The 25,559-nt window shown below is 36.1% G+C and overlaps 1 protein-coding gene across 22 annotated transcripts in view; it reads left to right on the forward strand.

Annotated features, from left to right (window-relative positions):
- The window catches only part of SORBS2 (sorbin and SH3 domain containing 2), a 160,556-nt gene that overhangs the window by 120,098 nt on the left and 14,899 nt on the right, over positions 1-25,559 (forward strand). For 15 of the 22 annotated variants that reach the window (XM_062575689.1, XM_062575688.1, XM_062575687.1 and 12 more), the window contains 7 exons: positions 9,007-9,059; positions 10,424-10,611; positions 17,813-17,901; positions 20,335-20,381; positions 21,700-21,814; positions 21,904-22,032; positions 23,727-23,930. In XM_062575689.1, coding sequence (XP_062431673.1) covers positions 9,007-9,059; positions 10,424-10,611; positions 17,813-17,901; positions 20,335-20,381; positions 21,700-21,814; positions 21,904-22,032; positions 23,727-23,930 — 825 coding nt within the window. Of the gene's footprint in view, positions 1-126; positions 211-2,266; positions 2,324-9,006; positions 9,060-10,423; positions 10,612-12,996; positions 14,578-17,812; positions 17,902-20,334; positions 20,382-21,699; positions 21,815-21,903; positions 22,033-23,726; positions 23,931-25,559 lie in introns of all 22 variants that reach the window. The other 7 variants (XM_062575696.1, XM_062575698.1, XM_062575706.1 and 4 more) reach the window with 3 other exon arrangements.

A 25,559-nucleotide genomic window follows, 5' to 3' on the forward strand; every position in this document is an offset into this window, starting at 1 on the left:
GTATTCCATTCCTTTCCCCTATTTGTTTTTGTGTGTGTGCGTGTGTATTGTTAAAGTGACATGGCATTTCCAGCACTTTGCTCAGTGTGTGCCTTTTCCTTCCCTTTTCCTTCACAACTGCTCCAGACTGATCGCATAAATCCAGATGACATAGATTTAGAAAATGAACCCTGGTATAAATTCTTTTCAGAACTGGAGTTTGGACGTCCGGTAAGTGAGGACAGAATATTAATATTTAAATAGTAGGAAAAATATTTTTGTAATAATTCAGCAAATTCAGCAAACATCTACCAGTAAAGTTTTTTTCCTTTTTTTTTTTTTTTTTTTTTTGAGAAAGGTCAGTAAGATTGTCTAATGCATATAACTGTCATTTAAGTGGACCCTTAATTTGCCGTAGTAGTGACTTTAGCGGCTTTAATATTGACTGCACGAGACACGCAGTAGTATGTAAACATTTATGAGCAATACAAATTGCATGCTAAACAGGACTGCTTACTATGCTTCATAAATCTTTTTACTTAGCTGGATTAGAGTTGAACAGTCTTCAAGAGCAGAAAAAAATGTCTGTCTACAGTACGGATGCTAAGTTACAAATCATTTATTTTACTTGAAGGAATGAGTCCAAATCTAAATGCATGAACCCACATACAAACTGCATATGGCACTGAACACTGAGATTTTCCCTCACTTTTTTTTCTCTTGCATCCACACATGCAGAATACAGGTTTTCTATCTAAACACAAAGGTTATGGGTTAGCTTTGTTTTCAAGCTGGACTCCTGCTTGAACAGAAAAACTTTAAATCTGCTCCTATTTTCACTAAAATCCAGGTCCAAAAAAATGACTGAGGCAACCATGTGCTAGCTTAGTCCCACTGGAAGCCATTATGTTCAAAACTGTAATTGTGAAAATCTCCATTTGCCTGGAACACCTGAACTCCAAAGATGCCTCAGTTTTTCACCCTTGGTGGCCTAGACATTCTCAATTCTTCTGCAAATACCACCAGCTCAGTTGGATGTAAGCACCAAATCCTGTTCGTGTATTTTATACAAGGATAAGAGTGAAATTGTCCTTGAGGCAAGACTCCCAGCTACGTTTCAATTCCTCCCTGCATAATGCCTTAACAACTAGGCTGAGAACACACCAGCTCTTGCTTTTTTCACGTGCCCTCTCCATGGAGCTCAGTCTTCCCTGCATACTCTCACCTCTTTAGGAAGAGGAATGAAAGATGTCTTCCTCTAAGAAGAACTTGCAACAAGGTGTTTGGAGCTCCTGCCAGACAGGTGGAAGATATAAATTTGAACCCTGTCAGAGGAAGGAGGGCAGTAAGCCAGCACTCCCTCAGCCTGGTTGATTATTCTCATAGCTACCCAGGATCCTGGGCACCTGGAAAGAAAAAAACAAAACAAAATCCCAAACAGACATAGCATTTAGGCTTGAGAGCATCGGGATTTAAAACATTCCAGTTCTTGTCTTTCCTATTTTTTTTCCCTATAGCAGTTCCCTGGAGCTTCCTTCATTTGTACTAATTACTGATATGCAGGGTGACCAGGTACTTTAGTCTCTTTTATATCTAACTATAAGCCAAAATCAGAACTTGCTGACTTCAGTAAGAGCAGAAAAGAAAGTCTGTTTAAGCAAACTAAATACATTCTCTTAAAGCTCTATTTTTCTAATACCAACTTTCAAAAAAATCTACACATTGAATGCCTCCTACAGATAAAAAATAGTTAACTATATCTGGGTTTAATTTGTTGTCCAGTGGTCTGTAATATATCACTGACCAACTTTAATCTCCTTTTATCTAGCCATTCAAACTGTTTTAATTGTCTTTCGTCCCTCTAGGTAGGCATAAACACTCCACATACGTTACCCTGAAGAAAAGCTCAGCAATATTTTACAGATAATGATAATCTGAGAATAAAGGACTTTCCGGGGAAAAAAAATTTTGAATATTCTGAGATTTCCCCAGCAAAATACACTTGATATGCTTTATACTCTTCTGTGTTATCAGTATTAAAAACTGCTAGTATTGATTCAACCTGGACATTTTACTACCTAAAATTACTAACATTTTATTAAGATGTTTAATAATTTTAAAAATATCGTAACACTTTCTTCATTCCATTCTACCCATATGTGTCACTCTTGTATCTGCTGCTGTCAACACATAGTTTCTAACTGTGTCACCTTCTCCACATGTTTCATTCCTTGCTGCCACTGATTCTCCTCCATTTCATCTCTGCACTTCTGCTTATATGATGCAGCCACCTAAAAAGCTTTTGGACTATGTTCAAGACAGTTCTCCTGGTGTTTCCAATGAGGTAAATGAATGATTCTTGTTCAGATGAATCTCTTGGGAAAAAGGGTTGGAGCGCTCGCCATTTGTACCTAAATTTGTTAAAACATAGTGGTTTCCTTCCGACAGCTTTGAGACATTTCTAATTCACAATCACTGTATCTCTGTCTTCATATCTTTCCAGATCACTAGTGCATATGGATGTTGATCTTATTATCCTAGGAACTGTGAGTCCGTATCCCCAAAACCTCTCAGTGATTAACACTAAAAATTACACAACAGACCATATGTCTCTAACTCTTGACAAATTCCCACTTCTTCAGAGTTGGGCAAGTGCATTGCTTTTAGATATGATTAATACATCAGCACATATAATATTTGTATGAAAATGTCTGTCTGCAAATTCTATACGTCAAGTGAAAGCCTTTGTGGCCGAACTTTAATTTCTCCAACCTATTATTTTTCATGTTATACATTTGTAACTGCAGAATTGATAATCACTGCCATTATTCTGAATAAAATGCATGAATATTAGATAGTGGGCTGTCATTGCCCTACTCTGAGTGGGAGCAATCCAGGCTTTCATTCCTGCCTCCTCTTCTCATGTTTTTAGTGTTAGGGCAAAAGTCAGTGAAGCCTGTAATGACAGCTTTACTACATATGGTGCCTTTGCTTCATTCATATTTGCCATTCACTCTCATCTTCCTTGGTGTCTCCAAGAATTAAACAAAATTTGTGACCCTAAATTGTTAATAGCATTGAAAGTTATTCTGTTTCGGGTTGAAGCTTTGTTTGCTGGGAAGAACCTCATGGTTATGAAATCTGGGCAGTTCTCTGACATAATAAGCTTTTAAGCTTCAGTGATTCTTGAGAGTAATCTATATATTGGAGAAGACCATTTGAAAGTTGTAGCATATGATTATTTGGAATATAATCATGCTCAGTAGGCCTGGGTAAAATAATTATTAAATAATACCAGTTTTGTCTCTGTTTAATTTGTCAAATGTCTTTGAGTAGACAAATTATCTTTGACACTGGAAAGTTTTTGGAACTGTTTTAGTTTTGAATATGTTAAATTATGCAAATTTACTTGCAAATTTTGCAAATTACAAGTGAATTAAACATTTTTCCAAGGAGGCAAACTATTATGACATAACTTGCTAAAGTGTTAGAATTCAGACTTTATGCAGGCAAGCCTGTTTATTGTTTACAGCTTTTACCTACTTGTTTTTTTCCTGACTTCATTTTCAGTCACTATTAAAGCCTTGATGCGTGAAAGCAACTAAAACATTGGTTTACCTGTAAATACATAGCTGTTTTATTGAACAGAACTGAGTCAACGCTTTCAACAAAATCCGTATGTCAGTAGTTTGAGGAGGTTGTCTCTAATCTTTAATTATTTCTGTCAGGCAGTACTTATTCAGATAGGACAGTATTAAATGCTGTAGGAGATGCCTGAGTAGCTTTGGAGATGTGGGGGTTTTTTTACACTTGCCACCTGGAGGTGACTTGGAAGGATCATGGGTCAAGGAAAGTCAATAGGGTACCTGCAAACAGGGATACTTGCTCTTGGCCATAAAAAAAAAACTAATAAAATCCACTGTTTGCTTTCATTTTCCCTTCCAAGCATCCGAGTGCAGTTCTATCCGTAGGTAGACGGTATGATCTCCATCCAGCCAATGCATAAGAATATAACCTGTGGTACAAATCAGTATTCAACAGCCTATGTAACTTCTTACAGTATCTTCCACACAGAAAAAGCTTCAGAGAAGACATTAAAGAAAGTAGGGGGACAGGGCAAGTTAAGTTTTGGGCAGAAAGGGAAATGCTGTGTAGTAAGCCAGCAGATAAGTCATGACATACTTTTCACTGTCATAAGCTGATCACCAAAACACTATTTATAGAACATTGTGGATAAAGAAGTTCTCTGTGGCATGGTTTTAATTGTATGATTCACCTTTTGCCTTTACATAGCAGGCAGTGTGGACTACCCTGCCCATGGGATTTGCGAGACGGTCTCTAACAGGCCTAGAGCCATTGCAAGTGCTCAGAAGCCACTTCTGCTTATTAGCTGTTTGGCCAGTACCATGGGACAGGTGATGGTTGCAGTCCAGTCTCCAGTGGGAAGGGCAGCACCTGTACAGGAAAGCCTGTCCCTACAGTTAAACTACAAAGATTATATCGCCTCATAGTATAGTTGTAACAGATACCACCTAGGAGCTTGTTTCCTCTGCTGATGCCATCGCCTCATAGTATAGTTGTAACAGATACCACCTAGAAGCTTGTTTCCTCTGCTGATGCCAGTGTGGGACATCACTGACTGGTTGACAGAGATGAGACTGAGAGTTGTGCTCAGTGTTGGCATTTTCTAAACCAGGCTCAAATATGCATTTTGTGGGTAGTAGAGGGAAGCATACAGATCTCAGAGGCCTTTGCTTCACTCTTGGGTAGAAATGAGAAGAGAACTGGTTACAGCAGCTATTGGTGTGAGCAGCTCTGCTTCTGGCTCTTACGGTTTTGTTGCAGACAGACCTCACTCTATTAAATGTTCTTCTTAAAACCTTAAAGTTGGATAGTTATGGGAGAATCATCCTCTACTTAATAAAGTAGTTTTCAGCTTTCAGTGATGCAGAGAAAAGCTTGAAAAGTTTAATGGTTATGAAATTTAAATATTCAAGAATAAAGAATCCCTCAAAATACATTTTTAAAAAATAGTATCATCAGTAAACCCATCCACATTCCAGATACTGAGAAATAAAATGCAAATAATTTTTGACAGCTGTTAACAATCTGGGAATATATAAGGATCATCAGCATACCTCTGTAACAGAACAGGCTCCAAAAACAAGAGCTTCTATTGAAGCTGCCTATGGTAAAGCATGTTGATGCTTCACTTCTTCCCAACAGCATGGGTTTGTTTTATCACGTAAGTTCTAATGTATAGATCCATTGATTTTTATGAGCTGGGTTATAATACATAAAGTACTTTGTTTACATTTATCCATTCCTGTTCTTTACTTTTAAAAATAAGAAGTAATTTGTGGATTGGGTTAACAGTGTCATATACAGATCGCTTATCACCTCAGAACAGTGTAATGACAGATGATTAAAAAAAAAAAAAAAAGACATCCATTTTCCACTAGGAAAATGTAACTCGTAGGAAATCACTTTTCATTTGTTTGCAGAAAAATAGGTTGGCTTTCGCAAATAAAATCATATATTGCTATGATAAAACTTGATTGTATTCCAAAAACTTGTATATTCTCCCACCATGGAAAAAAGCATGTGTGCACAAAAGTCACCTGGGAAGAGGATACATTGCATGAGGCAAACATTCACCAATGGAAGTACCTAACACTGGGAGAAGCTGAGCTTATGATCAGTAATGTTGGTAGTCTTCTCCCAACAGACCATTCCTACAGCAGACCTGCCCTGTTGAGCAAGCTATTCTTTTGAGGTTGCTGATGCACACTTCCCTTATTCCTTGAGAACATGAGCTACCTCACGTTGCCTTGCTTCTGTTGGTAATTCCCAGGTGGTATGAAGATCTCTTGCACATAGGTTGCAGATTACAAATGAATGTTGTTTGAGAACATGTTAATTTGCAAAGAATAATCGCCACAGAAGTTTATAGCAGGTATACATATTGTCACTATTTTTATGCCATTTTCTGCTTCCTGCTGTAGAGAACACACTCAGGTTGCATGTAGATTAGTCATGTCTTCTCTACTGTACTGTGTCTGGAGGTTGTATTGGATGTGCTAGAAATGATCGCATGACAAGTAGCCATTTCCATTTAGCTCAACACTAAAGTAATTTCTGGAGCTTTTATTTTCAGCTCCCCTCTTCTTTCCATAGTGTAAATCACTGAAACAGAGTTGTATGTTGCCAGCACTTAAATGTTGGTTTCCACAACCTGAAAATACATGATAAAGTGCAGCAATGGAAGAGTAAGGATGAGAAAAAGAGGAAATCTATTCTTTCATTTTCCAATTTAAGAAAAAAAGAAAATAAACATTTGTCATATGGTACAATTTAGTGTGTTACAACAGAGTCACATTTTTTGTTTGGAAGTAGTTTTAGAGCCTGTGGGCTAATTTAGCTCTAATGGGAACAATTCGATTCAGCGGGGAAGAATTTCATCAGAAGCAAAGAAATTGCCTCAGCTTTGCCTCTGATGTAGTGACAGAATGTTAAAAAAAGACACTCTGTAAAATCTCTCAAAGATGCATCACCTCTAGATCTCGTATTTCTTAGAGGAAGTATTACCTGACTCTTGCATTGCTTCCATCCTGAATTGATGGGAAGGCAGCAAGTTCAAACACCCAGATGACTGAAGCAGTGAAGTAGAACAATCCTCATGGCTTCATGGCTAAGTCCAGCAGTATATTTCATTTCAAACTAAATCAGAGGGAAACAAAATAGTTATAACCAAAATCTTAGGTTTCCTTTTTTCCTAGACATTTGAATACTTTGAAATTCCCCACAAAATGAAAAGCACATAAGAACTTGGGGGATGATGTGCTATGTTGAACTGTCCAAGGTCAACACTAAGAAACCCTAAAATAGGCCAGAAACAAAATTCTTTCAGTTACAGGCCAGTGCCCTGTTCACTAGGCCATGCTGTCTCTCAGTGAAATGCCAGAGTTGATAAAATTCAGTTTACCAGCATTACAACCTGATGTTGACTCATTTCCAAAATATCCTCTGAAATAAGAGGAAAAAGAGCTGCGCACAAACGACTAACAGGTTATGGCTCATATTTATTATGCTTATAAAATTCCATGTTAGTGCTAATTCTGTGTTAGAAAAGTTAAGTATGTCTGCTTGAGAGACAGCTGTATCTGGAACCTAGTTCTTCCATTTCTAGTAAACATTTTTTGCTACTGTTTTTTTGTAATGGTATTATTTACAGCTCATTTGTCTTAAATTTGTAATCTTACTCGAAGAAAAATTTTACTTTTGCATTTATACAGCAAGTAACCCTGATGCTAACCAGAGCTTATGAACATAGCAGTAACAAATATTTAACAGTTAGAAGTAGTAGTAATAGTTAGTAGTAATAAATAATAACACTTAAGAAATACATGTCCACCAACCTAATAAATTTCTGTTCAGAAAAGACAAAGGTTTTAAAACCCTATACAGAGATCATCTTCTTTTCTCTGTAAAATAAACTTATAATTGTTGAACTATCAACATTTTTTTCTTTTACCTGTTCATAGCTCAACCTCCATTCCTACCAAAAGACTGAAAGCTTTTAATCTGATTTTTAATGTAATTTAATTTAAATTACAGCAAAAATTATTGAGAATTGGAATGATCTTAGCTCACGTTTTGGCTAACTTTTGATTCCCATTTTTTCCATGTTTGTGTAGTTCTCCCTGTCTTAGAGTTCAATAAATTTCAATTCCAGAAATCAAAGTTTCTGTTACTGTCCTGATGGGATCAGTTGGTATGTGATACAGGTCTTACACAAAAGCAGCTACTGACAAATGTTTGCAGACTACACATTGGTTTTATGACCCCCCTGCTCCCCAATATGTAGTTTGGCAGTGGCTCTAGAATGTCACTAAAGTGCACATGGGAACTGGAAATTTGTTCCAAAATATTCTTAGACTAAGGGTGACTTTTAAAAGTATAAATAAACATCAGTTGCTGAACCTGCATGGAATTCTTCTATTCATGAACTTGGAATTCGAATCACTGTGGAAAAGAAGTATATGTAACAAAAGTGTATAGGCTATGATTTCTATTACTCGACTTCTGCAGTCTTTCTATACAGAAAAAAAAGTCTATAAACACTTTTCTATTTAGAGAAAAAAGTCGGTAAAAGTCTGGAAGTCCTCTGTACAGAGTATATAGTCTTTTATACAGAGAAAACTAATTCCTGCAACTGGCCAAGCTGAATACAAGTTCTATTTCCAGTCCATCGGGTCACTTCTGAAATGGTATCACATGAACTTAAATTTAACTTTTGGATGACTCTGCTTTGTACTCAGGGAAGAAGGAGCACAAGAAGCATGCAGTTCATTTCCTAGTTACCAAAACTGGAGTATTATCTAATTCTGGCTGCAGCCTTGAAATGCATGAAGCAACTGATGTAAAATCAGTGGTAATTTAAGACTGAATTTGTATCAACAGTAAAATTGCAGAATGGTACTCCATTCCATCTTGCAGGCTTTGTGCAGTAGCTACTTCCAAAGCAATAGAAGACTGGCCCCCAAAGGAACATTTTGCTGCAAAAATCATGGGTGTTTTGGCCACTTGCTGAAAAGTTTCTGGGTATAATTAATTGGGGGGCTGTGGTGAATAATTGAGGGGAAGCTCTGCAGACCTTATTTGTGCATGAAAGAATAATTTTCAGATTGTTATTTTTTCAATGTAAAGTTCATACTCTTCTGTATCCATTTTTGAAAAAAAGTATAAAGAAGCACAACTCTGGATCATTATTTAGCAGTGCTTTAAAAGAAAAATTGTTACTGAAACAGCCTATGAAAAGAAATCTAGTGATGCTTTTTAGAAACTACATAACTTCTCATGAAATATTGCAATATCTGTATGCTGGAATGCAGAGAACATTAATCATAGTCTTTTTATAGGTTGTGTCACTGAGTAACTTTTTTAATGAATAATCAAACATTGTAAGTGGAAATTGTTATCTTTTTCAAATGTAGACATAAAATATTCATTTATTTGTTTTCACAGACTTCCTTATATCATCACTCTTCAACAGACAAGGGTCTAGACAGGCCATCTAGGTAAGAAATAGTAATTTCAGCAGAGACAGATGATATAACCTGAGAGTCTTTTGTGTGTCCTGAAGCCAGCAGATGTTGAAAAAAGGCTTGAATTTTAAAATGCGACTTGTGAGATACCAACAGAATAGAGATGTGTGTGGAGAGGATCTTCCTATTTTGATACTGAAGTGCAACTCTTATTTTGTTTTGCTGTTTGTATTCAAAATATGCCATTATATTTTGGGTCTTTCCACTGCCATCCCTGAGATTCTGTCTGCAGTGAGCTGCAGTTCGACCTTACGGCGTTGCCATACCTTCAGCCCTGTCCTCCTAAGCGTGCTACCGTGCTGCCTCATCTGTTCTGTGTCTCTTTGTCTTCTTCCTATCTTTGGGCTGAACTTCTGCCTCAGTATTAACGGCAATCAGGCCCTCACCATTTTTCTCTATAGCTGACTTTTTATAAAGCTTACTTAAATCAGTCTAAGTTCAGCCCGTTACAACCTATTATTTGTAAAAGTAACTCCTATAATATATTCAGCATCCTGAACAACCAGTATGTTTCACTTGTCTATTTAGGTCCCAATTTTGTACAAGTATCTGAATAGCGCAAATCATGTCTGACCTTTCACAAGGATTTTATTTAATGTTGGTCATCTTAAATTTACCTTGTGACTGCTCTTCCCCGCCTAGCTCATAACTCTCACTTAATGTGTTGCCAGCAAGAGACAAAACTCTTCACACTCCCATGGAAGAGCCCGGTGCTCTTGCAGCACTGACTGGTGGGCTTCTCCCAGCAGGTTAAAGCAGCAGCAGGATGGGATACTGCCAGCATGGTAGAACAGAAAAACCAAATGCAAAAAAAGTGTAGAAGCACAGAAAAACATAAATGAAAAGGCTTTTCAATCAACAAATGGCTTCTAATGCAAGAGGACAATTTTAATTTTTAAATAAAGTATGTTATTTCAACTTTAACAAAATTGCTATGGAAGCACTTGAACAATCATTTGTTGTTGATACTGTAGAGTATTTTAGAAGATACAGTGCATTTATGTCAAAGCCTTCACTTTGAATGTGATGTAGCAATATTGAATAAAATAATCAGGTTCTTTTATTCAAGAAGGAATTCAGCTTTTCTCTGTGAAATATGCTGCAATAAATTTGAGAGCAGTGTTTGTCCCCTTTACATATTTGTGATGTATTTGTTCTGGTAATGTTTTATTTATATAAAAAAAAAGTTATAGCCTAAAAATGCTATAGAGTTTACAGCTATATAGTTAACAGGGTTTTTAGCTATGTATATCCATAGCTATGAGTTTGTTTTTTTGATTCCTGATGCATTCCTGCCTCAGAGGTTAGACTGCTACTAATAGCGATTATTTTTGTAGTTCTGCAAGTACTGCGAGTGACTATAGAAAAAGGAGGAAGTCGGAACCTGCTGTAAGTCATCAGAGAGCACACAGCGACCAGAACGCAAACAGGCCTAGCCTGGGCCGCACGGACACGCAGGGCTCATATACCACCCTTAGAAAGCCTTTAACTAGCTCTTCTCCTTCTTCTCCATCACGAGCAAAAGGTAAGAGGAAAGCATTTCTATTAAGAGAATACTACTGATGACATATTGTACAATACACTGGTAGTAAATGCAACTGCATACTGTTGCTCAGCCACATTTTGCTGGGAGGTTTATTATTTGAAGCAACAGCTTTCAGCCTTTCCAGAAAGGTTAAATTATTCTTATATGTGTAATTTTAAGCTGATTAAAAGTTGGATTTGTAACAAGTTTTTTGTTTGTTTGTTTCAACTGTTCATTCAAGGAGGAGAAATTTGATTAAATAAAGAATATGATTTACATCATTATATATAAATTTATGACGTTTTATTAACTGCACTGTTTCCAATAGATACAGAAAGTCAGTTAAGACAAATACTATTTAACTTAAGGATGTGTTTGCATAGCAATAAAGCTTTTAAATCTGTAAATGATGTGTTAGACATTGTCAGTTATTAGAACCTAATTTAAGTAAGCAAATGTCCATAGTCTGACAGTGAGATTTTTGGTTTTGTAATACCTTTAATTATTTAGTGCATCACTAAATCTAATACAATCTAATTAGTTTCCGTATTTTTGATTATCTATCTTTCCATTTCTGTCCTCCATGTCTCTCCAGAAAAGAGATACTTGAATCAGGGTTGGGTTTTTGTTTTTTGTTTTTTGGGGTTTTTTTACCAAGAGAAAAGATTTCAAAGAAAATACATGGTAGAAGCAATATACAGAGTAATACCTATTGTAATAGCTCTCCTTACCTTTAATTTATTATTATTCATTTACTCGCTGTATTTTGTAGCTACACTTCCTGGTCAGCCTACAGCTGTATTAGGGACTGTCTTAACCTTTGTAAAAGACAATCCCTTCTCAAAGAATCTTAATATTTAGGCTGTAACAGAATGTATCAAAAGAAAAAGATGAGGAATATTAAGAGTGAAGTGATGGAGAAACAAATGTATTTTAAACCCAGTGATTTAGTGGTATTTTAAAAAGTGGGTAAACTCATCTATTTGGTGAGCCAGGCAAGGTAGGGAAAAGTTGGTATACTATATTTACCTACACTAACCTTTGACTACGCCACTGGTAAGGAGCACTAACCATGACTTAAACTTCCCTGTGTTTGAGAGGTCCTTCCATTAACAACATCTATGACAGCTAATTAACTTTGGAGGGACAACCTAGCTGTATCACTCCATTCTCTCATAACATAATGATACCTACTGGAATGATACTGTTTCTTGGAATTAATCATTCTTTTAAACAAGAAACACATTATGTTTGGGGTTTTTTAGGTACTGATCAATACTGAATTGAATTAGTGATTGGTCTGCAACAAAAAAATGTAGATCTAAAAGATCTAGAATCTAAAACAAAAAATCAAAAAATCTTTTAAAATCTTAAAAATCTTAAAAAATCTAAAAATCTAGAAACTAAAACACAATGAAAAGAATGATTGAATTGCTGTACTAAGTAGAGAGTATGACAAGTTCCAGCAAAAACTCATGGCAAGCTTTACAAAAAAGATAAGCAAGTATATCTGGGACTTTGGTAGGCTTTCTGGAGGAAACTATAGAAACTAACAAAAACGTATTTTAAGAGAAATGTAGGATGGTTTATAGTGTTCTAATGTGCTTTCCTAGCACCTTTGTTGTTCCAAATGTATATTCCTGCTGCATATCAACAGCTGGGAGAAATTTCCTGTTTGATCATATTTAAAGATTTATCTTTAATTGAATGTGTGATTGCTGCAAACTGTCTGAACATTATTCACCTCAAAAATTCTGAACAGCTTCTTTATAAGTGCACAAGTCTAAAGATCAATATTTGAGACACATTTTAAATTTTACTTGGAAATAATTCCCTAATGCTCATGTTTCAATTCGATTTAAATATTTTATCAAGCAAAGTTGTATATATTTTTGTCTATTTTTGATATTTTCTATAATTAGCATATACTTGTATCTCTGAATTAAGCTCCAAAGAACTAAGTTCTATGCAGACATAATAAATCATAGTTATTTCTCCAGAAATGGTCTTGATACAAACTTCAGTCTCTCTCCAATTTTAATTTATCTCAAAATGATGTACTGAGGTCCAGCTCCGTGATTTGGCTTCATCTCCAAATCTTAGCAACTTTGATTGTCTTTTGAATTGCTTCAAAATCAATAATTGTTTCCTTATGAACTTTTTTCGTTTTTTTACTGATTTAACATCTGCATAGCCTATAATGAGTTCTTTCTGCTGTTCAAATTATCATGAGTACATTTTTAAAGCTGGAAAATTTAAATAGCTTGATTATTAACTCTTCTTTTCTAGTCTTTCTAATATTTACTGTTATTATTTCCAACTCTCTGAACCTTTTAATTTCTGGCAATGTCTCTTTTTTACCATGCTGCTCTATGGATTATAAAGGTGGGGATATTAGCAAAGTATATCCATCCCTTTTCAGTTATTCAGTGCACAACCACAACACCTCAAATGAATTAGATTACTGTAGCACTTACAGACAACATTTAGCTGTTCCAAGTGATTCGAGAAGGGCAGCCAGCTACAAGAATGGCTGGCAAATGACTCGTCAAAATGCCGAAGTCTGGAGCAGCACAGAAGAAACTGCTTCTCCCAAGAGAAAATCTCGCAGCTGTGACGATCTGTTAACAGATGACCGTGACAGCTTTCCTGATGCACAGAACAAGTCTGAAAGCATGGGCTCTCTTTTATGTGAGGAGGACTCCAGAGACACTTGCTCAATAAACTGGGCCTCCCCGTATGTTCCGGAGGGCCGTGGTAATAGTAGGTCAAGAGTTCGTCACAGATCTGCACATGATGCTCCGGGTTTCCTAAAAATGTATAAAAAGATGCACCGCATCAATCGCAAGGACTTGATGAATTCTGAGGTGATTTGTTCTGTGAAGTCCAGAATATTACAGTATGAAAAAGAACAGCATAAAGGTATTCTTCAAGGCTGGAGAGAATCTTCTACTGAAGAGGTGCCTAGAGATATGGTGCCAACCAGGATATCTGAATTTGAAAAATTAATTCAGAAGTCAAAATCAATGCCGAATCTGGGTGATGAAATGTTGTCAACTGTTACGCTAGAGCCTCCTAAAAATGGCTTATGTCCAAAGCGGCGATTTTCTATAGAATCCCTGCTGGAGGAAGAAAATCAAGGTAGACATCCCTCTCAGGTACAACGAAACTGCAAGTCAAAAACTCTGGTGCCAATTCATATTGAAGTGACCAGTGATGAGCCACAGCGATCACATATGGATTTTTCAGACAGTGATCAAGATGGAGTGGTTTCTGACCTCAGTGACTTTATCCAGATAGAGGGTTCATCATTTTGTAGTGAAAGTGACTTTGACCACTTCTCCTTCACCTCATCTGAAAGCTTCTATGGATCGGGCCATCACCACCACCATCACCACCACCACCACCACCACCGGCATCTCATTAGCTCCTGCAAAGGGCGATGCCCGGCCTCCTACACCCGGTTCACCACCATGCTGAAACATGAAAGGGCTAAACAAGAAACCACTGAAGATCCTAGGAGACAAGAAGCAGAATCTGGCCTCTCTAAGATAGCATTCCTAGTCAGTCCAGTGCCTTTCCGGAGGAAAAAAAGTGCAGCTCCTAAAAAAAAACCTGAAAAGACAAAATGTAAGTCATCTGTATTTGAAGCACTAGATTCTGCACTTAAAGACATCTGTGACCAAATTAAAGCTGAAAAAAGAAGGGGAAGTTTGCCTGACAACAGTATATTACACAGACTGATTACTGAGCTGCTCCCAGACATTCCAGAAAGGAATTCATCTCTTACAGCTCTGAAAAAAAGCCCCATGCACCAGCCTTTTCATCCTCTGCCTCAAGATGGTGCTATTCATTGCCCACTGTACCAGAATGATTGTGGAAGATTCCCTCTTAGTGCCTCTTTTCAAGACCTGGACACAACTAACAACAACAACCCAGACAATGATAGTGCACTGTGTTTCCAAGGTGGATTAACTTTCTTCCTCTGTCTTTGTGATTGACTTATCCAACCTTATTCCTTTCATTTCCCACCCTTTCTCATTTCTTTTTTTTTTTTATTTGTGTGGTCTATAATAAGCATTCATCCCACAAAAACCTTAACGAAGAAAGGATGTCATTTTTACATCTGTGATTAAGGTGGATAAATTTGCTGTCTATTCACAAAATGCAGTAATCTGGATGGAAAAACAGTGTATTCCAACTAATACACAGATTATTAGTACTGTAAATTAAAACGGTGGCATTAAATTAAGCAAGGAGGCTTAATTCCTATAGCTGGCTCTTAAAGATAAGGGTTTTTTTTTTCAAGAAAAAAACCTTACAGAAAGTAGATGAATGCATTATGAGATGCTGGTCAAACAGGAAAACCATATGAAGGAAGCCCTTCGTTATTTAAAAAAATCTGCATCAAACAGATTTGTACTGTATGATAGTCATATACAACTGATACAAATGCTCTTAATTCTGCCAGTTGCATAGAAATTTGATTCCATTTTTTCATAAAAATATGCTAACTCCACTACGCTTATAACTTTTTGTGAATAGACTTAAGTTATTTGAGGAAGATTCCATTTCCCTGCTCAAACAGTACAATTTCCAATTTCTGTGGCAGCAAAACTAGTTCTTGCATAGAATTTTAATACATCCATGAAGTTTTGAGAAATATCTTATCCTTTTGAAAGGGAAGTCCTCAATAATCAAATCTTGAAGGATACTGTCAAGGTGAGTATAACTTCTAAAAAGTCTGTCTTGACAGTTAAAGTTACTACTCTGAAGTGCTCACTGCTCTGCTGGTTTTTCCCAAGAAAAACAAAAGAAAATTACTTGAGTTTAAACTGTCTTTAAAGTTAACCTTGAATTGTTAAAAACAAACTAGTGTCACAGCATGTGTGCACAGAGGTATCCACTAGGTGATCCAGACAGGTGAATATCTTTGGAGAGTCTGTGTCACTTTTTTATTTTTAATAATGGTAAGACTTCTATGTTAAAGAATTCTGCTTCCAAACATACAGTTGTCTATAACAGAGCATCTTTGAGGGATTCAATGGTGTTACAAAGCTATTCTTGAAGTCATAACTGGATGCAAGAAAGAATGTCTTTATTATATTGATTCTGCAACATAATAATCCATACCCATCTAATTTATCTTTAATCTCACATCTTTTTCTGTAATTTTTGCCAGTGCCATACTAGTAAATACGTATTTCAAGACAAATTAGAATTGAAGCAGTCACCACCTTTTCTTAACTAGTTAAAATATACATAGTTAGAGAATTTAGTTAAAAACAATTATAAAATGGAATTCAAAATTGAATTAGACTTGAGGCATGATCATGATTAGCCCTTATAAGTACTACATGACAGAATCAAAGGTGTTGGGGAATACTCTGTGCATACAGGGACATAAATGAGCAAAATTTGACTATCCTTTCCATACTTCCTCTTTTTTTAGATCAGAAATAGTTACAGTAAATCTGCTATTGCTTGGGAAGGTACATAGCACTACAGGTTAGGACTGTAGCAGCAGGTGCTCTTAGGCAAACTGCTCTTTTCTTCTCCAGTTCTCACACGTGCATACAAAGGTAGGGGAACCAGGGACAGTGAATATTGTCTCCTAGTGAAAATTTCCTGTGGTTTCTGTGTATAATCCAACACCAAAAACTCTGCTGGTCAAGTATCACAGTTGCTTAAAGCAAATTAATTTTCAGTCCCAAAAAAGAAGGAAATGACAGTTCAGAGTAAGCTTGGTTTCCTGGTAGCCATGTAACAATGAAGGAGCCTGGTATAAGGGAAGTGATATACATTGTCTACATTCATATCCTTAGTGTATAGAATCAGTATATCAGAATATTCCATTGAATTCTATAAGCAGAAGTACTGAAAGCAACTAACAAACATTGATGGCATAAGGAGCTGTACAGAAATTAAAGGAAACTATGTTCTTCCTAAAGCTGCTTTTCACTCTCTTGCCTCCCACATCTTTCTTCTGGCATTTTAAATTAAAAATTAATAGGTGCAGTGTTTGGAGCCATTATCTCTTTGTGCAGTTAGCATAGATCATCATTCAAAAAAAAAAAAAAAAGTCATATCAAGAAAGCTGTCCAGAATGGGGCCCAGACACCCTTGCTGAGGTTGACATGCTTGTGACCAACAACATATATAACCTAATTATCTCATTTTTCCTCCACTGAATTTATCAATAGCCTCAAGTCCATGTGGCTTAGCAAATGGTCCACTAGTGAGCATTTAAATCTCATTCTTCTGTAAGACCCCAGTGTAATGGATTAGATGCTTTGAGTTCTATTTTTCCACTTGTACTTCTTTAGAAATCTGTAGGTTTGGTAGAAACAGATTATGTGAATGAAGTCCAAGGGAGGCAAACATCAGAAAGATGCCTCCCCTAGTAGCTGGTACTAGTAGTAGTTGTGGTACTAGGAGAATACAATAGTGAGTAAATCTCAGGAGTAAAAAGGAGATTCATTTTATCCTCTGGTCTGAAATAATTCCTTTATACTTTCATTTCACGTTGGAAACTTGCAGAACTATAGAGACTGCAAGATTTTGATTTTATTTTTATTAAATATATGAAAAGATGTATTCAGAATCCTATAATATACCATCCTGTAATAAACATTGGTGAACTGAGCTTTAGAGAAAATTTGCCACATAGATTGGTCAGTAATAATTTATTCTCCATCTCTTAAAACAGTTGTTTTTTTATGTGCTGCCTACCACACGAGGGAAACAAATTATTCACTATCTTCTCATTAAAGCATGCTTTAATCATGTTTCATGCATGAAATTATCTGTTTATATTGGTGGCATTCAGGAGAAGGTTATTGCAATCTGATGAAATCTCTGTACTGCTGTCACGTCCTCCATTTAGTCCAGCAGGCATGTGCTCTGTGCTCCTTAGTACAATAAGGCCTAATTTTGCCCTCCTGGTCCTCTATTACACATTCCTCTGCTATGGATCAGAGGAAGGCCTTTGCTTGAGAGTCAGTATTTTTTTTTTTAATGGTGCACTTTAGCCATCATGTCATATGCTTTTCTTTCTACTAAAAGCGTAATAGTAGATTCGAGATCTCTTCATTTCTATTTATTTTTGTAGATCCCATTAAATAAAACCAAGCAGTATCAAAGAATTGAACTGTTTCTGCTTAATTCACCAGAGATTCATATAATGATGTTCTATTTTCAGTAGACCAGGAATCTCCTGGAAGCTATTCTGCTTTCACTGATGTGGGACGATGTATTCCAAGGGAGAGAAGAGGAACTACAGACAGAGAGGTAGTTAAACAAGAATAAATACCGCAGCAACAAATGTGGAAATATGGAAAACTAACATTTTTCAAGACAAAATTTGCTTTGGTTATCAAACATTGTAATGATGCAGATCAAAGGAACATTTAAACATAATCATATCATTAGACAGCATCCTTTTTTCTTTAGGAGATTGATAACTAAAAAAAGTAAAAGAATATCAAGCTTTGTAAGAAAAGCTGCATTTTCTACTGATGTTTAAATGGATTAGAACAGTAGTTCACTCGTCATTGACAGGCTCTGTCAGAGTTGACTGAAGTGGGTATTTGGGACAGAAAAGAATAGCAGGTGTGACTGGGAAAAATCCCTTGTGAAAACCAGTTTATGCAAGCAGCTGCCTCAGGACTAACACAGAGAACATTTGTATTTCACAATTACTTATGTTTTAAAAAATAAGAACACTATTATCCTAAGAGCAATCTCTAATTTCTGTAATAATTTTGGTGATTGTAATTATATACTGATTGCTTATATTAATGATTTGGAGGAATAAATGGAATCAGTCATATGACTTCTAATATAAAGAGCACAAACAACAGAAAATAACACAAAATATCACCCTGGGCAAAAAACGTGTTATATTATTCAGATTCCAAAGAATGGTTCTAGATCTAGAACTCGAAACACTCTCCAAACAGGTTTCAGGGACTGTATTCAATCATAAACTAATTACGTTTATGCTAACTAGCATCTATAGACGATTAATTGTTAAGATTTTCCATTGACTTCGATAAGATTATAGAAAATAATAGTAAGGTTACCAGAGCACCTTATTTTAATTGATCTTGTAATTTAACAGTTGAGGACGAGCAAGGGAGTACTGTATAAGCTTAAATTCTCTTTATATCTAGCAATTCATATACTAGACTAAGCTTTTGCTCTGGCCATTTATTTTTTGTTAAAGGTTAGAACTGGTTACAGTATCTGAATTCAGATCCACTCACATCCCAATGTGATGGTTTTATTATTGCAATTGGATTAAGAGTTTGATTTCAAAAAAGATTATACAGTAGAAGTAGTAAAATACTGGTTAAAGAAGCCTCGGGAGCAGTTATGTGTTCCTTTTAAGGAATTGTGTGATATCAAAAATCATGTTTCAATTTGAAAATATATACAGAACTTAGGCTGCAAGCAATTCTCAAGACTGCTGTAATTGCAAAAGATGAGAGAAGAAACACTTTTCCCTACTTTCAATATATTTTGCACATTTCAAGTATTTTGTGTTCAATTAGGTTCATTGTTCCTTCATAGCACGAGCAGCAAAACTGAAAAAAGGGGCAAACAAACTTGGGAAAGAGTGAAAAAAGCATATGGCTTAGCTATAGTTGATGGTATGAATATCCCCTTCTGTCCAGAAGATCATCAACAGAGAACATGAAAACGCTATTAAATTTAGGCTATCGTGTCCGAAAGGGACCTGTAACAGAAAACTTTATTGGTATCAAAAAATGCAAGTTGATGAGATGCCTTAAATAACTTTTGGGGCACTTTATTATTGAAAGTGCAATGTTCTAGGATGCTAAATTTGCTAGACGAAGACAAAATGGGAGGGAATTCTGTGGAGAACATCTGTCCTGGCAGAAAGCTAAAACAAAATTTCAGTTCTCCCTTCTTATTCCTCTTATAAAAAGATGTGCAGCCTTATGTCATTCCAAGTATTATCACAGAAATAGTGTAACCAGCTCATTCTAGTCACTAGTATTTGCTAAAGGCAAATTTTGGAAAGTGTAGCAATCTAATCCTCACAAGTACTTGCAGAGAAAGAAAATCACTTCATCAGATAGCCTCACGTAATACTGCTAATGAGTACATACACTTCCTCTGAAATATCCAGAGCTAGTTACCTGACAGAGGCAGAAATTAAATGAGGGAGGCTCCTGGGTCAGACTCCTGGGTCAGATCACAATTCATGTTTAGCACATCTAACAGGAAACCAATGAAATTACAGCCCTGCAGTACTGCAGAACTGCTCTCAACCATGCAGGTGAGGGGCAGGGATGTTTTACAGTTTTATTTTTGAAAAAAAATATTGAGATTATAGATACTTGGTGATGGAACTTTCAAGTTGGAACTTGAAAAACAGATGAAAAAAAGATTTACTAAATCTTTTTTTTTCCTTTTTTTTACTTTTGCAGTTCTCTTAAACATAAAGCTCAAAATTGCAAAGGGGTCTATATTAGAATATTAGCTGGTAGCTTACTTTTAAAACATTAAGTCTCAAACACCCAAAATCTTCAAAAAAAGAAGCTGCGTATTTAATAGCCTAAATATAGTCTTACTGTCAGAACCATTATAAAGCATGCCCCCCCCTTCTTTTAATCCTAGTCACCTTTTTCAAAGTTGAAACATTTTGTTTATCATATAGTAATACTATGTGAATGTATTTTGCCTGCTTTTCAGAAACTGCCAGCTAGAGCTGTATATGACTTTAAAGCTCAGACTTCTAAGTAAGTACTAAACTTTTGTTCATTTAAGAATTCATAATTCAAGAGCGATCTCTCTAGCACTTGCCTCAGCTAGCTGCTGTTCTAGCTAAATTTCAACAGCAAATGCCACAGAAGATGCTGCTTGTTGTCACAGTAGCCTCTGCATTACCAAACAGTATGAGATGATATTTCATATTTAAATTTCTTAAATGATTACATTCATTGCATTTGTTTAAGCTCAGGAGTGGCTGTGCAACTTCAGCCTTCTAGATCGTGGGTCCTGAGTGTCACCCGCAGAACGCTTTGTTCATGTTTAATGGTATTCATGTTACACAGGGTACGGTGCTTAATGTACTGCTGTAGATAGCATGCTGCTTCTCCTATCAAAATTCAGTGTAGTGCTTCAGCGTCTTCCCATATGTCAGTTTTAACATACTAAGGCTCCCTGCAGGTTGTGTCATGTATCCATACCAAGGCAACCCACAGTGTTCCATACAAAAAAGGACCAGGGAAACACTGTGCTGGGATATGAGGGAGCCGAAGGAGAGGGGCTGTGCTCTATCACTTCTGTTGTTCCTGATGACTCAGGCGTTTAGCAAATTTTTAGATAAGATCAAACATTGTCACTAGAATAACATCAGCTCTTTGTGATTCAAAACTGAGGACTTTAATTATCAGAGCAGCCAATTACCTCTTGAAAAATCAAATGGATGATACACTGAGAAGACATTGGCCAAGATTTGAAAAATGTTCTTAATCGTTTGGATACCTCCCTTTTTTTGGTATCCGACATTAAGCATGTTACAGGCTCTGAGCCTCAAAAATGGTGAGAACATAATCCTGTACTCTTCATGCTTCTGAATAGTTCAGAGTGCAATGAAAAAGGTGCAGAGCAGAAGCACTCAAAATTGTCCTGCTGCAAAAGGTAGTAATAGGCCATGGAAGCATGGGACATACTTCAGTAGTATTCCTTTTTATTTCATAAAGAATACTAAATATCCCTCAGATGCTTGATATGAAAGTGGCATCTGAACAAGAGATCCAGAAGACATTGTAGTTGCATGCAGACCCAGACTGCTCTAATAATAACTAGTAATATTTTCTTGTAAGACTCCTGTACTTCAGGCCTCCATAACTCACAGGGAGTATCTGGGACTCCTCATGATGTGAATCATTTCATTTTATACGGTATAATCACCACAGCTGTGACACTTTTTCTCCAAATGTTTAGTTGCTGCATTCTGTTTCAGATTTGAACTGTAAAGATCTCAGAAACTACACAGGCAGAGGAGTTCAAATATAACGCTGTAAACATATGATTTAAATAAATGTGTTACAGAGAGCTGTCCTTTAAGAAAGGAGATACTGTCTATATCCTCAGGAAAATTGATCAAAACTGGTATGAGGGTGAGCACCATGGAAGAGTTGGAATATTCCCAATTTCTTATGTTGAGGTTTGTTCTTTGTTTTAATTCCTTGGCTTAATTTGGGTAAAAGGACCACAAACTGCATGAGAATAAGGAAAATACTTTTTTTTTTCTAGAAACTTTCTCCCCCAGAAAAAGCACAACCTGCCAGGCCACCTCCCCCTGCACAGATTGGAGAGATTGGAGAAGCTATTGCCAAATACAGTTTCAATGCAGACACAAATGTGGAGTTATCACTTAGAAAGGTACCGTTTTAGATCTATCGTTATCAAAATACCATTATGGGGTCTACTGCTACATAGAATTGATTTATAGTAAATACAGTGTTTTGATGCACTATGCCTTCAAAATATGATATGCACAAATCAATATAATGGTAGGAAGCTATTAATGTAACTCATTGGCTTGCTTTCTTTCATAGCTCTCTGCAAATATCTTTTGCATGTAAATTAGGCTGCTCTAGAGTAACAAATGCAAAGATCTGTTAACTGGCTGCTCAGTTTTCCTGTTTTCATTTTAGTTGTCCATTCCTTTTTTTCTAATAATTATTTTAATAATATTGTAATTATTATGATAGGGTTTTAATACAGAAAAAAATAGAGGCATTTTTGTGGGTGTATCAGTTCTTGCAAATATTTCTTCATCCTAACCCTTTGATTTTTGTAACATTCTTGCATCTTGTCTGTGCACATCTTGGCAGTAACATATTATTGCACATGAGAAGGTTTAACTTCTGAGGCTGGTCAGACATTAGGATATTGCTATAGAGCTTTATTGTTAAATTATTATATATTTAATTATAAGTATAATTATAAGTTCTTTTAATGAATAAAATAGTTGATAGAAGTTATTCTGTGATTTGTTTTTCTCTTGAAATAAGACTAAGGATACAACTTACTGATGCTGATCTTGAGCCTGGTCAAGCACTCATTGAAGTCTGTGTGTGTTTTTCCATTCATAAGAGATTGGTAAACCCCAAAGAGGTCCAAAAAAGATCAGGAATTGGAATTTAAAAGATTGGGCATAGTTTGTGGTTTGGGGTTTTTTTAATATTCCTATTTATGCATATTGTAGTGGTCACAATATTGACAGCCTAGTTTTTAGTTTAGTTTATTTTTTTTAAGTAATGTGCACTAGTTTTCTATTCGTCTGTCCCACTAAAGATTATTTTAGGGCACTCAACAGATCAACTACAGAAACAAAATTACATAATTCCAAGAGAAAACAAAAATAATAATCAAGAATTTGTTACAAAAAGACACATGATAAGATTCATGTCTTATAAAAATAGAGGGAGCTCGTGAAGTTTCACTGCAGAAAAAAAGTTTGAATAGAAAGTTGGTATTTTCTATTTCAGTTCCTAGGTACTAAAAACAGTGAGCGAACCACTGCCCACCTACCTCTGCGCAGATACCTGGTAGTCAAGCACACTCACTGGGAAAAGCACTTCTTTCTCTCAGCATTCTCTATGAAATCCTTTTGAATTCTCCACCTCCATATCAAGTTTATTGATAACAGAGCACTTGCATGGATTTCACAGTTATTTTTAACTTTTTTAAGGAAAAATGGGTATTTAAATTAATACAGCAGTTACAGGTATTAGCTAGTACTTTGGGCAAAAAATTAGAACTGATTATGCACTGTATAAATGTTTAAGCATTAATCCCTCATTCAAGAGTAGAAGACTACATGAAACTTCTCACATAAGAATAGCACTTGCAGTCCATGCTAGAAGGCTAATGCCTTCTTTTGTTGGAATGATACTTCTTTGTGCAGTTATAATAAATGAGAGGAAGAATATGAAAATGGAGAAGATTCTCAAAACTAGTGGGAAGCAGCACTTCAGGGAAAATAATATTATGTATTAAGGTAGTACAAACTATTCAGAAAATAAACTTTGACTCACCTTCTGATAACTTCTTTTCATAATGCATTTCAGGGAGACCGAGTAATTCTTCTTAAGCGAGTTGATCAAAACTGGTATGAAGGTAGAATACCAGGAACCAACAGACAAGGCATCTTCCCTGTTTCCTATGTAGAAGTCATCAAAAAGAATGCATCAAAAAGCACTGATGACTATCCTGATCCTCCAATACCCCAAAGCTATTCTAGTGACAGAATACACCATTTAAGTTCAACTAAGGTAAGCAAATCGGGTTTTTTTATTTATTTATTTTGCTATTACCCCTGCAGTGGGTCAAGAACTTGTAATTTTATGTTAAAATGACAGTGCATGATTTATGTGTTAAATGCACTATATTTACTTTGTGAATATGTAGAATTGCCTTGCTAAATTGTCATTTAAGTATTTTAATAGCAGAATGTCTGTCTTGCAGTCTGCCAAGATTTTTCTCTTCTTTTCATTAACTATTATATTATTGAGAGTAGGACCAAGCAAAATTTGGGCAGGAAAAAAAGCAGCCCACACAACAAAACTTACTTAGGAGTCTTGGACAGAATTTCAGCATGAAGGCTATGTTCAGCAACATTTGCATCATCCAGTATGAAAACGTTCTCATAACACACTCATTCTAAAGCTTATAGTCCCACAAGCATGCAGAGGGTAAGGGCAGATAGTTTGCACAGGGACACAGCTTGCCAAGACTAGTTCTATGCCTTTCAAAAGTAAAGGAAAACAGGTAGTGATTCTATACTGTAACTTTCCTCCTCTTTGCAATTCACACTCTGGAAGGAGATTCTTGGTGTAATGTAGGTTGTCTGGAGTGATATGACAGCAGCGACAGTGTTGTATCATTTAGTAGCAAGGCAAATGTCATCACATTGTCAACAAGTTTGGATTCAGATCTTTATAGTTACAATTTTTCACATCAAAAGTCTGTGGCAGTTTCTGAATTCTTTTTCTTCCTATAGCCACCACAAATCATATTACATAATACTACAAAGAAGATTAAGAAGATTCCTGTATTATGATTTATCATTCATTTATGAGATTTCATAGTCATCTGTGCAGGAAATTTAACTACTTTGTCAGTGACAGAAACTAAGAAAATTTCTGCATGTAACCTGTGATTAGCATTCATGCAGTATCAGCTGATGCTTTTGAATATTAAAGAGGGAAAACTTTCCACATTTTCCTCTTTACATTTGTTGTTTTTCTCTCTAGCGTGGGCTGTGTATTTTGTGTGTAACATGAACTTTTTATCCTGCTGTTAATCTATATTTGTTTCAGCGTGCTTTTGCCCCATTTTCTACTTTTGTCTACTTGCATACTGGTTGCTAAATTAGATGTGAGATAAGTTCTACATGTATTTACAGCTTTGGGGACCACTGTGAAAAAATGTCCTTTATGGACAACAGTGGCCTTTGAAAATACTGCTTATGAGAAAAAAATCAGCTGGTTTGTGATCATTGCCGGAACAGGTCTTTTCTGTCTTTCCCAAATATACCATAAAGGGGTACTAGCTCCTTATATTTCCATCCTAGGAAAACTGTTGAAATGAAATATCACCAAGATCTGTATCCTCATACTGAGGTATCTATAAGCTATGGCCCTCTATCATTGTTAGAGAAATCTAGAGGTTCCTAAAGGCAATTCAGAATATGAGACTACTTAGGTGCTCATTACAGAGATGCTTCTCTGTATTTGGAGAGGCCTTTTCCCCCATTTCAAAGCCTAGGCTTATTTGTTAGGCCTCCTGCAGCTAAAACTGGGTTTTTTGTGTGACTTTCTATAACTTTCTTGAGTGTAAATGTAGTTTCAAAGTGGTTATGTTCAGGTGAAAAGCACAAGCTTGTTAACATTACCTTGTCA

This window comes from Rhea pennata, chromosome 4 (assembly GCF_028389875.1).
Source record: "Rhea pennata isolate bPtePen1 chromosome 4, bPtePen1.pri, whole genome shotgun sequence".
NCBI lineage: Eukaryota > Metazoa > Chordata > Aves > Rheiformes > Rheidae > Rhea > Rhea pennata.